The 17,664-nt window shown below is 40.3% G+C and overlaps 4 protein-coding genes across 4 annotated transcripts; 3 read left to right on the top strand and 1 right to left on the bottom strand. All coding sequences in view use genetic code 12, as the record gives it.

The window, feature by feature from the left end:
• Positions 1-2,864: 2,864 nt before the first annotated feature.
• Positions 2,865-4,508, top strand: PICST_63214 (predicted protein; the record flags this gene model as incomplete). Its single annotated transcript, XM_001386244.1, is given in 3 exon segments — positions 2,865-3,017; positions 3,033-3,112; positions 3,140-4,508. 3 exon segments carry the CDS (start codon positions 2,865-2,867, stop codon positions 4,506-4,508), a joined length of 1,602 nt encoding a protein of 533 aa, XP_001386281.2.
• Positions 4,509-5,202: 694 nt separating this feature from the next.
• On the top strand, positions 5,203-9,843 carry PICST_33358 (predicted protein; the record flags this gene model as incomplete). The annotated part of the gene is made up of 1 exon (XM_001386243.1): positions 5,203-9,843. One exon carries the CDS (start codon positions 5,203-5,205, stop codon positions 9,841-9,843), a length of 4,641 nt encoding a protein of 1,546 aa, XP_001386280.2.
• A 260-nt stretch (positions 9,844-10,103) lies between these two features.
• Positions 10,104-12,233, top strand: PICST_33357 (predicted protein; the record flags this gene model as incomplete). Its single annotated transcript, XM_001386242.1, has 1 exon — positions 10,104-12,233. One exon carries the CDS (start codon positions 10,104-10,106, stop codon positions 12,231-12,233), a length of 2,130 nt encoding a protein of 709 aa, XP_001386279.2.
• A 2,985-nt stretch (positions 12,234-15,218) lies between these two features.
• On the bottom strand, positions 15,219-17,486 carry PICST_33355 (predicted protein; the record flags this gene model as incomplete). Its single annotated transcript, XM_001386057.1, has 2 exons — positions 15,219-15,355; positions 15,416-17,486. 2 exons carry the CDS (start codon positions 17,484-17,486, stop codon positions 15,219-15,221), a joined length of 2,208 nt encoding a protein of 735 aa, XP_001386094.2.
• Between the last annotated feature and the right edge of the window lie 178 nt (positions 17,487-17,664).

Raw genomic sequence — 17,664 nt, 5'->3', positions numbered from 1 at the left:
ATGCCAATGTATTTGTATATAGCATATGAACAAAGTATGTAATAGAAGACTTCGATTCTAAATCTGTATTTGTAAACTCATTCCTGTGTATAAATTTCATTTGGAACCAATTTTGCACCCAAACTTTGAGAAATACCTAACATCTAATATAAACTTATTAAGCAGTTCTTGGTTGATCAACAATTTGATTAGTCAATTTCAGCTTTCAGTAACCAGAACTTTTGTCTATTTTGTCATGTTGACCATATTAGGTGTCCCATGGATTCCAACATCAGACAATTCACGTTCACATCCAACATACCCTAAGGCAGAACTCCGTTAAGAAAACACTCATGCTAAATCGCAAGACAAAACTACATCTTGGTTCAGGGATCAAATAGTATTAAATCACACTTCGCTGTAGTGTTTAATTCAAATACATAGGTACCAAGTTATGCAAGACTTATTTTGATGAAATTCATTCTGTCCGCTCTTCCAGATTCTGAAGAAGAAACTATATGAAGAAAAGTCAAGTCAAGAAGTTCACATCTGTATCACTGAGTTTCCGATCAGCTGTATCACAGAAGCAACTCATAACTGATTATAATATTATGTGCATAAGAATCAGATATATGTTCTTGTGGAATTACAGCACGTTATGCTACAAATTGACACGTTTTAGATTTCTTCATAATTGGATATGTACGTATATCAAGATATGCTTTAGTGTAAGGTAAGAACCAAATTCAGATCTAAGTATAGATGAAAGTCCTGCAAACCTGTAGTTCGATAGATTGCATGGATTTTCTATCTCTATGGCTTCCATTGTGCGTCTATCAACGCTCCGTGTGTAAAATTTTCGCAGCCATTTATTCTTCGTGGCGCTAATTAAAATGGTAACTTTTTAAAATGTTTTCTTCTTCTCCAAGTCATTTTATCTAGATTCAAATCGTCCATACTAAGTATCGTTCATAGACAGCAGAATCAGACTACCACGACTATTAATGGCTATTGGAACTTCCAATTCTATACATCCTAAAGCAGATTTTCCTTCAGATAGGAAATTATTCCTAAAATTGCCTTATAGAATCGAGACCGACCTAGGTAAGGCTGGAAATCATCCTTAATTAATACCCTCAGAGCCCCCAAGTATATCCATTCATTGTCAAGCCTATCCCCATACAGCAGTGTTTGCCGGTCAAGTCTCCCAAATTCATCTGAAAACTAAACTATTGTGGACAAAGAATCGTTCCACAAATAGCGCTTAGTATCAATGATGGTTATAACTAGTGGACTGTCACTCTTGGAAGCAGTGCCCACAGATTAATTAATTCAGGAGGAACTCCATCGACCAGAGGAAAGTCAGAGACAACAAGATGTTCTTCTGGCGCTAACCTGGTCGTGTGGCTCGCCTTCTGTCTTTCACAGTTCTGTATACTTTCAAAGAAACTGGACCACTAATAACACCTGGAGGTAGCTGGATACTCAAAGTGGATGAGTATTTCGAATAGAGAAGGCACGTCTATTCTTCAGATGTTCATGAGGGATTGTCAGCCTTGGATGAGGATCCATGTTGGAAATGAGCTGTGGCTAGGATAGACCAAAGTTTGTCAATTGACATTCACTTCACGCTAGCGTACTAAGGTTCTATTTGATTGTCGCAATCTGGTCTATATGTACTTGAACTTGGGAATCTGCTTTAGAGGTCTGTTTCTGCTTTGCTGGTTATCCAAGCCTGAATGATTGTTGATCCAAAATAGTTGTGGTCGGGTTGTAGGTTTCCACGAAAATTATAGTACTGTAGGCTATATAGCGGCTTTCGGGGCTCTATCCTAATTGGGATGGACCTTGCTTCTCTCCGCTGCGGGAGATGTAAAGGAAAATCCTATCATTAAGATAGAGTAAATTTGGTGGGTCCCTACGGTCAGACCATTTACTGATTTCAGTCCACCCAAAATGACGGCGGAGCACGGCTCGGCCGAAATGAGTACCTTCAAAACTTCCTTGCCTAGCAAAACACGATGTTCGGTAGGAAGGTAGCGCTGATTTAACAAAAACCTCTCTAATTCATAATTTGTGCAAGAGTGTGGTAATCTTATGATTCCACCATACCTTTTGAACTTTAGCTTTACCATCCAGCTCAATTTAAAATGTTCAAATAAGTGCTTCAAGCTAGAAGTAGATGTTTTGCTCAGCCCATAGTTAAGAATCAGGACATGAAAATGAATACTAAACTGTCTTTACCAAGTGCTGTAGAGAGAAATAGACCAATCGGATGTTGATGTCTGAAACAAGAATAATACATTCTAGTCTTGCCCAAACATTTAATGACGTTCAATAGACCTTTTCATTAGTTAAATCGACTGCAATTTGGAAGTAAGATGAATTGCAGCTAACCTAAAAGTAGTTAAAATTCTTTCGACCAAATTGAAGCTCTTAACTGCGTATAGTTGATGATTTCATTCATAATTATGATTAAAGCTCTTAAAATAGATTTGACTCGATAAATGGTGCTGTAATGGCACACAAATGCGAAATCTTGTTATTTTTCTTTCTTTTTGCTTCTAAAATTACCTTCTAAGGGTTGGGTTTGCTTGCAAAGCAACTTCAACGTAATGAGTTAGTTAAGCTAAGTAGATTTAATTTCTAATTAATCATGGTTCATACTTTTTTGAGTTCACAGTTTATGCACACTAACCCCAATAATAAATCTAATGCAGCCGTTCTTTGCGCCATATGCAGCACCTAGAAGCAGACATCCGTTCACCCCAGAAATTTTCAGCCTTGAGTCATTTCACAAAATGATATAAAGGTCAATGGTTTAGCTAAATAATCTTGGACAATTGCAAGGTTTTCGTATCCGTTCTAATAAAAATTGACCAGAAATGTCTCAAGCTCCATATTCCAACGACTCCGATGATGCCGAATCTCTTCTTGAGTTTGAAAGATTGGAGTCGACCCTTCCCCCAGCCTTGAAAAGGTCAGCCTCTTCACTCTTCGAAGCCATTCAGCTGCAGAATCCTTCAGGACATTCGCTGGTTTCGTCACCTCAGCCAAACCGGGAAAATCACTTCAATTCTTCCTGGATCAACACAGGAAATCCAACTCCGAGAACCCCTTCTCAGCATGCCGTGTTTCAACGGAACAATCCCCAGTTGAGAAATGCTCTTCTTTCCAAGCTTTCCCACTCTGAAAATGGTCGTGAATCTTCTCCAATTCCAGTTCCAAGACCCAAATTCAACGAAGATATTGTAAAGCCTGCCATGAATACTAAGCAGTCTTCTACCGGTGTCTTATGGGTAACCGAAAGAGCCACTGAATATGGATTCGATGCCGAAAACCAAACTGATTGGGCCAACTTGGGCCAAGGTGCGCCAGAACACGGAGATACCGTTCCAGGCTCGTTCATTAGACCGAAAACGATTCCAGTGCCGGATTATTCTAAGGAATATGCTCCTACTGCTGGCATCAAGAAATTGAGAGAAGCTGTTGCCAACTACTATAACGAAACGTATCGTCAGAACAAACTCAGCAAATACACATACAAGAACGTTTGTATTGTGCCTGGAGGAAGGGCCGGACTTACGAGAATTGCATCCATCATCAGTGATTGTTACTTGAGTTTCTTCTTGCCAGACTATACTGCATATGCTGAAATGTTGTCGTTGTTCAAGAACTTCTCCCCTATACCGGTGCCATTGGATGAAGCAGACAACTACGAAATGCACTTGGAAATGATCAAGAACGAATTGACACGTGGTGTCAGTGCTTTATTGACTTCCAACCCAAGAAACCCTACAGGAAGGTGTATGACGCCACTACACTTGAAGCAATTGCACGATTTGTGTCGTGAGAAATGTTTACTTATCATGGATGAATTCTACTCGCACTACTACTACGACGATGGTTGCACTGGATCATCAATTTCTTCAGCCCAGTTCGTGGACGATATCAACCAGGACCCAGTGCTCATTCTCAATGGGTTGACCAAGGCATTCAGATTGCCAGGATGGAGAATCTGTTGGATATTGGGACCGGAGGAGTACATCAGTGCCTTGAGTAGTGCTGGTTCGTTCTTGGATGGAGGATCCAATGCCCCATTCCAATTCACTGCTGTTGATTTCTTGGAACCATTGAAGGTGAGAGCCGAAATGAAGGCACTTCAAATCCACTTCAAGATGAAACGTGACTACATTATTGGCAGACTTTCAAAGATGGGATTCACGTTCACTGAAAAGAATATCCCCAACTCCACCTTCTATTTGTGGTTGAATTTGTCTCATCTTCCAGGGAAGTTGAGTAACTGTCTTGGATTTTTCCACGAATGTCTTCATGAGAAGGTAATTGTTGTTCCTGGATTTTTCTTCTTGATCAATCCACAGAACTTGTCACGCTTGGAAGATGTTATCTGGTATAACTACGTAAGATTGAGTTACGGCCCCGAATTCAACCTGTTGGTGTTGGGCATGGACGGAATAGAAAGGATATTGCATCGTTTCGGCTGTCTCCCATACGATCCAAACCAGTAGTGGTTTGATATTTATTGTTTTTGTTATATTTATGGATATTTGTTGCCTTTCCGTTGACATTCTAGCTAATGTGTAGTGTGAAAGTACCAGAAAATGTAAATTTTATAGTATATGATTTTAGATATATTGTAAGCAGCAAGACGTTTATGAAAATGTCATATGGTAGTATAGTAAGAAAGGGCAAAAAATTGTACGGGTATAGCTTCTTTCGAGAGATTGTATCTCACTGTTAAATTCAGGTAATGCAAGAAATTCAACTCGGCACAGTTAATTAGAAATCAAACACACATCATTGCATACTTCGTAACATACTTCATACCAAACCCCACCATTCCAATGGACCCTGAGTTGCAGCCATTTTGATAAGATTTGGTTGCAACATCACGTGCAGGACCCCGTGCGAGTATAGGGCCAGTTTGAGCGATTGAGATTTACCCCATATACCTTTCTTTTCTTTTCTTTCCTGTAATTGTGAGTTCCATTTTCTTTTATTTAAAACCGCAATCTATTATTTATATTGTTTTGAGATCGTATTTCGATACACATCGATTCCCTTCACTCAGGATCGGGATCTAACGTTACTTCTACTAATTCGAGATTTCGAGATTTCGAGATTTGAGATTTGAGATTTGAGATTTGATTAAGCAGTCATTTAGTACATTTTCTATTTCATTGACATCCAATTGTATTTGCTATGAAGGACTCCACAGAAGCTCTTAACTCTATAGCGTTCGCTGTGGATACGACTTTGTCGCTGATTCTACCGTCTTCTTTGGCTCCTCCATCTGCTCCGCCAGCAACGTCTCTGTTTTTAAAGTCCATCTGGTACGCATTCTGGTGGTTATGGCTGATGGTAGTTTTCAAGATCATGAATATTATATTGCTTTATATTCCCAGCAAGATCATGAATGCGCTTTCAATCAACTTCGAGATTACATTGAACCTTCTGTCGATTCTTGTCGCACTCCTGGCTATCATTACTGTCTGTTTTCTTGTGGTAAGATACAAATATCTCACTGGTTATTCCAAAGACACGAGTGACCGGAAAACAAAAGGCAAAGTCAACCCATCAGCATCCAACATCAACTTGAAGAACCAGAGCCTAGACTATGTAGACCAGAAGAAGGGCCACCGTAGAACGACAAACTATTTGGACGAGTTCCTCTCTGCCATCAAAGTTTTTGGCTACTTGGAAAAGTCGGTCTTCCACGAATTAACCAAAAATATGACAACCCAAAAGTTGTCACATGACGAGATCCTCTACCTTGATGAAAAGCTTGGATTCTCCATCGTTGTAGAAGGAGTAATGCAGGTTTATACTAGAATCACCGAGAACTCCAATGTAAGCGGCGGCTTTGATCCGGACGACGACAACGAGCTCAACTACGAAAAGGACGATGTGCTAATAATCGGAAATCAACGCTACCAGTTACTAAATGAAGTCAAAAGTGGTGCTCCCTTGAGTTCTTTGGTAAGTGTTCTAGACTTGTTGAAACCGGTAGATAGTGAAGATTCAACTTCAGATATGCTTCATTCATTTAATATTTCTGACGATGACAACATCTCCAAGATTCCAGAGATCTCACCCATCTCTCTTCCATTTCAAGGAATTCATGCCGGCGCGAAAGATGATTCAGTGCCTCCTTCTCCCATCATCAGGCCTTCTAAAACGAAGCAGCTCTATCCAGAAATAGTTGCCAGACCCAAAAGTCGGCCGCACAAAGAACACACCGGCCATCATCTTCATCATGTTCACCATTCAGGTGCCACCATTGCAATCATACCGTATCTGGCTTTTCAGAGGGTACAATCCAAGTATCCGAAAGCCACCTCTCACATCGTCACCATGGTTCTAGCCAGATTGTACAAGGTTACATTCAACACTATTCACGACTATTTGGGTCTAACCAAAGAGATCATGGAGAGTGAGGTAAAATTGAACACTACTAGTAGTGTCAGGGGTGCTAACTTGCCAGGATACTTATTTGATGGTCTTCTTGATAAGATATATGGTGCCAACGGAATTAATGAAGCAAGCCTTTCCAGAAAGTCAGACTTCCAAAGAGCACTGTCTGTAAATCTCAACAAACAGAAGACTACTTTATGCGACGCTAAGTCTTCGAGGTATGTTCTTCTAGATTCCCGGTTGAAATCGACTCACCCAGGAGACTTGTTGTCGTCTGTGCCATTGTCTAGAAGATCAGACTATTACCAAACACACAGCCATCCTCTTTCTGCAGACGATCCTTTAGTTAGGTCTGCATTCCCAAGTTCAAAGACATTATCATCACTTTCATCACCAACTTCCAACTTAAAGAGAGCCAGTTCAAACCTAAAATTTGAGAATATTCGTGACAGATCATTCTCTGACGACCGTGAAGAAACGGAAGAAACGTCGCTCAGAATAGCTGTTGTCGAGAGCATCTTCAAAATTTTGGGTATTAGCGAGAAGAGCACAGCGATGAGGAATCTTTCCAGTTTCAATTCAGGAAGGTCTTCTGTTTCTTCTTCAATTGTAGGCTTGTCCAACCTTATGAGCGCCGATGACAAATTCGATACCAATGCAGCACGGGTAAGGTTTGATTCGTATAATGGATTCTCTTCCACAGCCACTTCAATCAGTAGAAGCTCCACACCCATCAAATTTTACAATACCATTAACCAAAACCAATTGCACAACCATCACATGGGTGACTCTGTCAGTGGGATCAACATCTCCACATTAAGTAGACAACATCAAGCAAACCGAAACTCTTCTCCAACAGAGTTCAACTTTGCCAACGTCAAGAGTGACTTCGCCAAATGTTTGGAAATCAAATCATATGGTCCAAATACGACTATCGTAGAACAGGGATCGTTTAATTCCGGCTTGTATTATGTCATTGATGGCTCATTGGATGTGTTGTATCGTCCAAGTAACCATGGTGAACCCAGTTCAAACCGTGAAGACAATTTGAAAAAGCTCTATTCAGTGAAGAGTGGAGGTGTAGCTGGCTATTTATCCTCTGTTGTAGGCTTTAGATCGCTAGTGACAATAAGAACTTCTAAGAAAAGAGGAGTTATCGTTGCACATATATCCAAGTCAGACTACTCCAAGCTAATGGATAGGTACTATTTCTTGCAATTGCCAGTTGCTACCAAGTTGAAGAAGTTGTTATCACCACAGATTCTAACCATTGACTACGCCTTAGAATGGTGTCATATTCCTGCTGGAGGCGTCTTGTGCTCACAGGGGGATTTAGCCAATGGATTTCATATAGTACTTAGTGGCAGATTCAGAGTGGTCAGAAACAAGAGTGACAGGTATCAAGGTAACACTTCAGATGATGATATTCTTGGATTTTCTGATACTTCTATGGATTGTAGCCCCAGTAGTGACATAAATAACGAGGACCTTGAGGTGTTGGGTGAATATGGCCATGGTGAATCTATTGGAGAAGTTGAGGTATTGACAGCTTCTAGAAGAACCAACTCATTGATTGCAGTTAGGGATTCAGAGACAGCCAGAATTCCTAGAACTCTTTTTGAGATGCTTTCATTGCTGAATCCTTCCATTATGGTGAAGGTTTCCAGAATTGTAGCCAGTAAAGTTGTTTATAAGGATGTGCTTGACCAGTCGTCTCGCAATTCTACACTCATTCCATCTTCCACAGCCTCTCATATCTCCAATGACTACAAAACAATTACAATATTGCCTACAGTAAGTGGCCTACCAGTCAGAGAGTTTGCTGATAAGTTGGTTTCTGCATTGAAAGCGATTGGCAGGAATGTCATTGCTTTGGATCAGGCTTCTACATTGACCCACCTAGGCAGACATGCCTTTGATGAGCGTTTGGCACAGTTGAAATTGTCTGGTTACTTTGCCTATTTAGAAGAAGAGTATGAAACCATCGTCTATATCTGTGATACGCCCTTGAAGTCAAACTGGACTTCCACGTGTATTTCTCAGGGAGATTGTATCTTGTTACTTGCCGATGCAGAGGACGATGTAGTAGCCACTGGTATTGGGGACTACGAGCGCTTGTTAATTAACTTGAAAACGATGGCTAGGACGGATTTGTGCTTGCTTCACCCAGAGAAATACGTTGAGCCTGGCTCCACAAGTATCTGGTTGAAGAATCGAATTTGGGTCCAAGGTCACCATCATATTGAAATGGAAATCATCCGTAAAAAAGACGAAAATTCTGTGAAAAAGAGACCAAATATTATCAGTGAATTGGCGTCTAAGATAGGGAGCAAGACGAATCCCAGTATTAAGTCTACTCTTGAAGATGTGAGACTTAAAGCAATTTCTTCCTTTGTGAAGTTGAACACTAGTTTTGTACATTCTGATAGATATAAGGCTGTGCAACCACATAAAAACGATTTTCTTCGTTTGGCTAGAATTCTCTCCAATGAAGCTGTTGGATTGGTTCTTGGTGGCGGTGGATCTCGTGGAATATCCCATGTTGGTATAGTGACCGCATTAGAAAGACATGGCATCCCTGTGGATTTGATAGGCGGAACTTCTATAGGTTCCCTTGTAGGTGGGCTCTATGCCAAAGACTACAACATAGTGTCAATCTATGGTAGAGCAAAAAAGTTTTCTAAAAGAGTTGCTTCGTTGTGGAGGTCTGTATTCGATTTAACATATCCAGTAACGTCATACATCACTGGGTACGAGTTCAACAGAGGAATTTGGAAAATCTTTGGGTTTACGGAAATTGAAGATTTCTGGATCAGATATTTTTGTAACACTACCAACATCACCAACTCTACAATGGATATCCATGAAAGTGGTTATCTGTGGAGATTCATTAGAGCATCGATGTCGTTAGCGGGTCTTTTACCTCCAATTGCCTTTCAAGGTTGCATGCTATTGGATGGCGGTTACTTGGATAACTTGCCTGTCAGTGAGATGAAGAAGAAAGGTGCCAAATACATCATTGCGGTTGATGTAGGCTCTGCTGATGACAGAACACCCATGAATTATGGTGATACATTGTCTGGATTCTGGGTGTTATTCAATCGTTGGAACCCATTTTCTAAGCATCCTAATGTTCCCAACATGATGGATATTCAAATGAGATTGGCCTATGTAGCAAGTGTCAACGCATTAGAGGCTGCGAAAAAGACCAATGGGGTGATTTACTTGAGACCTCCTATTGATAACTACGCCACGTTGGATTTTGCCAAATTCGACGAGATTTACCATGTCGGCTTAAATTACGCAGACAAACTCTTTTCTAGCTGGTCTAAGAATGGCAAACTTCCAGCAATAGCAGGCATGGTGGATAAGGCGAAGATCAAAAGTGGAGATGACAAGAAAGTGTTATACAGACGGAACTCTATCTGACGCTTTTGCATTCTATATTATATGTATATATATGTATGTATATATAGGTTATTTATTTAGCATTCGACGTTTAATTACCATATTTGACGTTTATATTTGCAATCATTAATTTTCAATTTTGTAGTTTTGCAACTGGATGCACATCAATTCCTCATCGGGAAGCCAACATCAAAAACAGTTTTTTTTTCCCTTACTTTTTAGTTGCAACTCTAGATAACAACAATTTCCATACACTTTGAAAGTTGAAAGTGGTGCTGTTGATGTTGGATGTGCAATTCAGGCATCTAAGAAGTGCAGTTACTTACCTTGGGTTAGGTTTACGAGGTTTTCACTCTTCTGAAGGCCTTTTCAATTCAAATTTGAGAGGATATTTGCGAAGTGGAACTACAAAATACAGAAAACAGAAAGCAGACAGAACAACTAAAGATGGAGTAGCAAAACAACCCTCTAGGTTGTTAAAGTACGATCCGAATGCCCAAATTGCGGATTTCACAACTTTTGGAGTGTTTCCATTTTTGCAGAAGAAATTGAACGATTTTCTTTTGCCAGAAACTCAGAAGACAAATGCAATCCCCGATTTCAACGCTTCTCCTACTCCAGACCAGAAGAGGATTCTTTCCGTTCTTAAAAGTGGCCACAACTTGCTAATAAACGGAGGCTTTCAAACCGGCAAATCTATTGCAATGTTGACATATTGTATCGAACAGACTCTTTCAACTACCCCAGCATTTGATCATCATAATAGACCGGACAGAGTTCAAAGTTTGATTATCGTCCCCACAGATGAACTAGTCAACAGGTACGCTACATATACAAGGTATCTTTTGAAGGATATCCCTCCCAATTGCTGTCCCAAGCGTTTAGTAGCTTCTTCGAGTAGCCAAAGAAAAACTGTCTACACTCTTGAAAGAGGGCCCATGAATCTTGCGTTTCTCTCCCACGACAGCAAACCACAATTTTATAGTACTAATGTAGACAGTCACAATGTCGGAGTTCCAAACATAGTAGTTACTACTGCTGCCCTGTTGGAAAAAGCCATCCAGGGTCAGTTAAATTTGGAACCAAGCGCTCTTCAAGATCTCAAATTTATTGGTGTTGACGAACTTGATATCTTTCTTCTGACAACTAGTATCGGCGAGTGGGATGTCGTAGTTCAGGAAGGAAACAAGAATAAGTATGTTAACAAGATCGAGAAGATGATTCAGAAGTTGAAGTCGGATCTGATATCGTGTTATTCAGATAGCCTCACGAACGATCTTGAACGAGTTGAAAAGAAGCATTACTTTAAGATGTCATCTGAATCTTCTTTTAACTATTCAGAAATAGTCATAAATAACAGAATTGACGATGTGAAAAGTTTCATTGCTAATGAATTTAAAGGTACCTCGAAACCAGATCTGTCGTTGCTCAAAAAGCTTATCAAATTGAAGAGAAAGAACTTGTACAAACCAATCCAGTACTGTTTCCTCAATAGTGCCAAATCAAATCAAGCATACAATTTCGGAAATCTTCCATCGCTTTCAAAGCCTGAAGATAATGACCTTTTGATCTCATTCGTAGATAAAGCTTTAAGGCTCACGAATTCTCAGAAAAAGTGGAAGGAAAATGAAAGGCGTCTATTTCAAGTAGAAAATTTCAGTATCCCTAACAATGCGATATTGGACAACTCTGGCAAGACAGTCTTTGGAGGAATTATAAATGCTTACATATTAAATTCTTCGAAGTCTAAAGTTAAAGATGTGCAACTTGAAAATGAAGTTCGCGATGATCTCTCATTCGGAGATTGGAAAAACCTTGAGAAAACGTATCTAAGACTGAAGTTGAAACAAATATCAGCATTGAATGAAGACAATTACGTTTCAGTCGTCTATGAGACACTTTGTATAGCCAAAAAGTTGGGTATAACGAAACCCTTCCTTATTATGATACCCGAAGGAGTGGATAATTCAATGGTTGCTGCTAGCTTGCAACAGTTCGGTAATATTGGAAAGATCTCTTGTTTGTCAAGTGGTACAGTACACGAGGAGTCTCATGTCATAGCCCATCCTTCTCAACTTTTGGGAAATACAATACCTTGTGTTTCTAATATCCTAGTTGTTGGAATCGAGAGTTTACTCCCAGAGTTTGCATTGGGAAAGAAGGCCACATGTACCACTAAGGATAACATTCCTGGACTTGTTGATCCCGTCTCTGATCTCTCCATCTTTTATCTTTCGAGATTGCTTAGCTCTCCGTCCTCAGTTCCTAAGAATTTGATTTTTGCAATTAGCAACTGGAACTTGGATCCACAAGACATTCAAGTAACAAACGATCTCAACAAACTCTCTCGCTCAATGGCATTCAATGGTCTTCTAAATCATGTCCGCCTCAAGAAAACCTCAAGTAATTAGGAACTCTCTAAGGGATGCAAGTTTGCACAATCAATAATTTCTAACGTGTATATATACCTGATGACTTCATAAACCTACACACATAATAGAACAATACTTATACTTCTACTGTATCAATCACATGGTTTGTGCTCGTAAAACGGACTGCACTATCTTTCCTTCATCATTATACCTCTTCTCTGACTCTTCAGCAGATAACAAGCTGTGATAGAACTTAACAACCTTAGGATGGGTCATAATCTTGGCCTCGCTAAAATTGAGAACCTGTAGCCCGCTTCTTGATACTGCTCTAGAGAGTGCGACGTACGATTGTCCATTTTCAAAAACCCTCCTCAAATCCACCTTAACCTTAGGCAACGTTTGACCCTGCGACTTGTGAATGGAAAGTGACCATGCAAGAATGAGAGGTAACTGAATTCGTGAAGCAATTACATTCTGGTTCTCGTCTTCAACGGTCCATTGTTCGGGTTCTACCAAAATAGTTCTGGAATTGATTCCGTCCGGTGACAAGAATCTGACTAAGGGATACTTTTTTCCTTTCGAGCTTTCAGCAAGTTGTTGTGCCAAAGATTCCTTCCTCCCCTTGTTTTCCTTCTCATCTTCTGATAACTGTGACTGGCTGAGAATGCCACTCGTAGTCAATGCTTGCCCAGTACCTGGTAAGGCTCCATCGAAGATATAATCGGAAAGGTCAGCAGGCAGTTCTGAATCTGGATTATTAGCTTTTAAGTAAGTATCACGATCCATAAAGTCAACAACCTGGCCTAGCGATCCATTGACCAAAGTTTCGTCAAAATTCTTGATACACATCACTTGAGCACCTTTCTTAAGAAACAAGTCCATAGGAGCAAGGAAATTAGAGAGCACGTTTTGCCTATGCTCAGGAGGTAATTCGCCTCCATCTATAGCCTTGTAAAGCTCGGGACTGCCTGGAATCTTGTTCAAACGAGAGTTGTTTGCTCTGTCCACTTCACTTCTAGTAGCGAACAACTCCGCGGGTACTATGCCTTCGGGGCAACGGAGAGGGCGCTCCAACTTGTGGAACTCCTGAATCGTTCGCTCAGATACTCTACCGTTTCTCATTTCATTCAACATTTCAATGAACAATTGATCACCTTTTTGACGGAAAACTTCACGGAGAATAATGGTTTCCTTAACACATTGTTGCCATGCGAAACATTCAAACGAGAAATACGGCTCAACCCTATCATCTGTTACCCTTTCTCCATCTACATATGGCTGCTTCACTACTGGAGGAAGTTGGTAGAAGTCTCCACACACAATCAACTGTATACCGCCAAATGGAAGCTGGTTTCTTCGTATTCTTTTGGCCACTTCATTTAATGTGTCTAGGAAGTTTCCATCTATCATGGAGATCTCATCGATGATCAAAACCTTTGTACTTTTCCATTTATTTATTGCTCTTCTGTTTCGGCGCAATTTCTTCAAGAGATTGTCCAATTTATCGGTTCCTAAACCAAGGCCAGCGAAACTATGAAGTGTTGTTCCTCCAATATTACATGCTGCTAAACCAGTGGAGGCTGTAACAGCTATACCAACACCATGTTTGTTTCGCAATGCCTTGATGATGGAACGTAACAAAACAGACTTTCCTGTACCAGCTGAACCGGTGTAGAATAACGAGACGCCGTTCAAGGCTTGATTCAATACATACTGTTGTTCCGATGAGAGCAACATTGGTTTCACATTCTTGATGAGATTTACAGAGCCGTTAGCTACTTCAGTTAAGGAGGGCTTTTGTGTGGCCAATTGTATCGTGTGATATAAATGGGGTTTTGGTTTTGACATTCTGGAAACAGAAAGCTCCGAGTCTCCGAAAGAATCTCTGGAAGCAGTTTGATGCAGAGAAGGGACTCTAAACCCCGAATTTTCAACTTCTGATTCTTCCAATTTCGCTCTACTATCCCCACTAGTTTCCATTTTGTCTTGGAGGTGTCTCTTAGTTTCTGGCTGGGTTGAATCTGGATTCAGCCTTTTCAGCAGGGGCAGCTTCTCTGCCGAAGTCCACAAGAGAAATTCTTCGTCGTCCTCACTGAATTGATACGAATCCTGCGATTCAGACTTCGGTCCAGGTTTAGCGATATCTACATGTTTGGATTTGTGAATGGTTCTTGGACTCGAATTTCTCTGACTTGTTTCCTCAAACGAAGAATTAAAGTCGATTTCTTGAAGCGAAGCTATGACATTTGGGTCCCGCTCAATATTTGTTTTAACTTTCAGAGCTGTGCTCAGTTCCGTTCTTGATTCTTGTGGCAGGGTCATCCCTGAACGCGTTGTTGCAGAGGACGTCCTCTTGGAGCGGAGTTTGTCGGCCGAATAAGTCTTTCTAGAACGGGAGAATATGGGAGTGGTGTTATGAACACCTCGGGTACTATAAGTGTTGATGGAGAGCCACCGCTTGATCAAGTACGTGTGGATAGTCGACTTGCCACGATACATAGAGGGTAATGTATCAGATGTGAAATTGATGAAAAACAATTAGTTATTCATGCATTAGTGTAGAAGACTTCAAATAAGATATCTTTTACAGAAATATTGTACACCGCGTTGGTGATATGGACACTATGATGTGTACTGCTTAGTGTATGATGGAGCAATTGCAATACACTATTGCAACGGTATGATATTCTGTATTGAAAGGAAAGTGATAATTTAATCAGGGATTATTTGTCTGTTTATTTGTCTACACGCGTGAGAAAAATAGATTTGTGAGAGCTTAACTATGGTAGTCAAATGATACGCTGATGAAAATATCGATGACAAGCAGATATGTCTGGAAATAGATATATGTATACGGCTATATGATATGACACCATTGAGTTTACATATGATAGTTGCTGTAAGCATATATTTATATATTTGAATGTAAAATTTCTTAGTGATACACCTATCTAAGCTCTCTTTTTGCACCCAATCTCCACCGAATCACTACACCATTTCTACATTAAATAAATAATTTTATTGCTACTGCTGTTGATTGGCTCCGATTGCCCAGCCCAATCCGGAAACAAAGAGATTGGACAACTTTTCGCTGGTTTTATTGGTCGTAGCCGTAGCATCGCTGATCAATTCGTTAGCCATATATCCAAGGTTGTCTGTCACTTCAGAGAACGAATGAGCACTATATTCCAGGAATTGGAGTTCCTTAGATACTGAGTCACTAGTGTAATGCTCTTCGATCTGGCTATTGACTCTTTCCCATTGGCTCAAGATCACCTTGCTGTTGTCTGACGTCAAGCTGTTAGGCTGAATAATCTGTATGGTTCTCAGCAAGATTTCTCGTTGCTTGCAGAGAATCTGGATCCTTTCCTCTTGATAAGAGTCATCGTCAAACCACAACGGCGACACATACTTTCCAACCTGGTAGAATGTCAACCATATATCGTTCAAGTTGCTGTCGCTCTTCACATAGTGATCGAATAAACCCATACTCTGTGCATAGGCAAACTGGAAATCGTTAGCAACCAATGACGACTCAATGCATGCGGACTTCAACTTGTTGAAGTAGTGAGTGTCAGACTCATGTGTTCCATCTTCAAAGAACAATAACAAATCGTTCAAGATCTTGTAGAGCTTTTCAAAAGCCAAGTATGACTTGGCGTTCTGTTCCAAAATGATTGTTATCAAGTCAAGTGGCGTGGACTTTTCTCCCACTGCAAACTGGCCCACGTTTCTAAATTTATCAACTAATTGAAATGGTGTGAAAGGTTTCCCCTTTTCCAAAGAAAGTTTGAAGTTCTTGATGTTGAATATAGCCTTCAATAAATGCTTGATGCGAATGATCTGATCCTTATTCTCTGGCTCCAATTCCGGATCTGCAGAAATTGAGTCGAAGAGATTAACACAATTATTGGCATCCTTGAATCTTCCGATTTTTTCGTTAAGACTGGAAGAATTGTTGAACGAATCCCAAAACTTGTCTGAAATGAGAGTATAGTAATTATTAACAGGTAATCTGAACTCTGGGGTCGAGTACAATTCCAGAACAACTTCAAACAAGTTGGCGAAGAGCAATCTTTCAAGGACTATTTCCTTGACCTTTGTTTTTTCTACATCATTGTCTTCTACAAATTTGCCATAAAACAATTTAGCAGAGCTCAACAAGCTGTTGTAGTTGCCAGGATTTACATTTGCAATGATTTTCCTCACTTCTTTGCCCTTGTCGTCGTGGGCTGAACTTGGATTCTTCAATTCCAAGTATCTTGCAATTGAAAGCTTGTTTATAGGATACAACGATTGGCAAGTATCGATGATTTCACTTAATGCTACGATAGAACTGCCTGTAGGTTCAAATAGTGGTCTCAAGGGATTGCTCTCTGTCTTTAGGAATTCAATAAAAGAAGCATAGGCAGGAAGCTCAGACACCTGTATGTCAAATGATGGCGCTTCCTTTTCTGTCCATAACAAGGCCAATGTATCTTTGATCAAATCGTATTTCTTGATGACTTCACTGGTAAGTATTCGGTCAGAGTTCTCGTGGTAGAGTGCAAAATAATAGCAGCTTGCTAGGAAATACAGAATTACATCCTTAAAGTCATTGAAGCCTATACTGGGATACTCTATAATTGCCTTAAGAGCCTTGTTCCAAATGTCGTACTTTCTAGAAGCTGGCTGCGAAAGTACAACAGTTTCTTCCAAAAAAAGCCAGTTCAACAATGGGCCGAAATTGTTGTTGTTATAGTTAATTAATGGTAAAATAACGTTCTTGAACCAATTGGAAACAGATAACTTGTCGCTGTAGGCGTCTTTATTCAACGGTTCAATCATGATGTCGAACTGGTCTGAGTAAGAGTCTAAACGAAGAAACTGGTCAAAATTTACAGAGCCAGCATTGAGAGAGCCATAGTTGACCCAGTAGTAACGGTACAGTTCTACAAGACCTTTGAACCAAGGTAAAAATGTTGTATAACTATGGACTTCTTTAAAAAGTCCTGAGAATGCATGGATATCGTTGAAGTATTTCGCGATCTGTAAGGTCTTGGCCTGTATGAATTTCAACTCGATGGTTTCTGGAGAAGCAGAGTCGTTTTCAGAAAACAGGAGACAGAATGCCTGACTGTTGCATTCGGCGTTGAGATCGTAAGCTGTCTTTCTAAGTGATGCGTCATTGGGCAAACCGGAGTTGGTAGCATTAATGATCCAATTGGAGAATTCCTCTAGATCCATATCGAAATCTATGCTGATATCAACATCTCTAACAAATGCATTGAGCAACTCCGCTAGGAATCCCATATCTTCCGACGACGTTGAGCTGTATACGAGCAACACGGTAACTATGTTACTCAGGCGGGTATAGTGCAAGTTTGGGTACTTTGCTATGGTTAACTTGATCTTTTGAAATATGTCTAGAATTGTAATTTGGCTGAGTGCAGACCCAGAACCAAACCCTGACGCCAACGCCAGAACGGCC

This window comes from Scheffersomyces stipitis, chromosome 7 (assembly GCF_000209165.1).
Source record: "Scheffersomyces stipitis CBS 6054 chromosome 7, complete sequence".
Classification (NCBI taxonomy): domain Eukaryota; kingdom Fungi; phylum Ascomycota; class Pichiomycetes; order Serinales; family Debaryomycetaceae; genus Scheffersomyces; species Scheffersomyces stipitis.
This window is presented reverse-complemented; position numbering and strand designations above follow the sequence as displayed.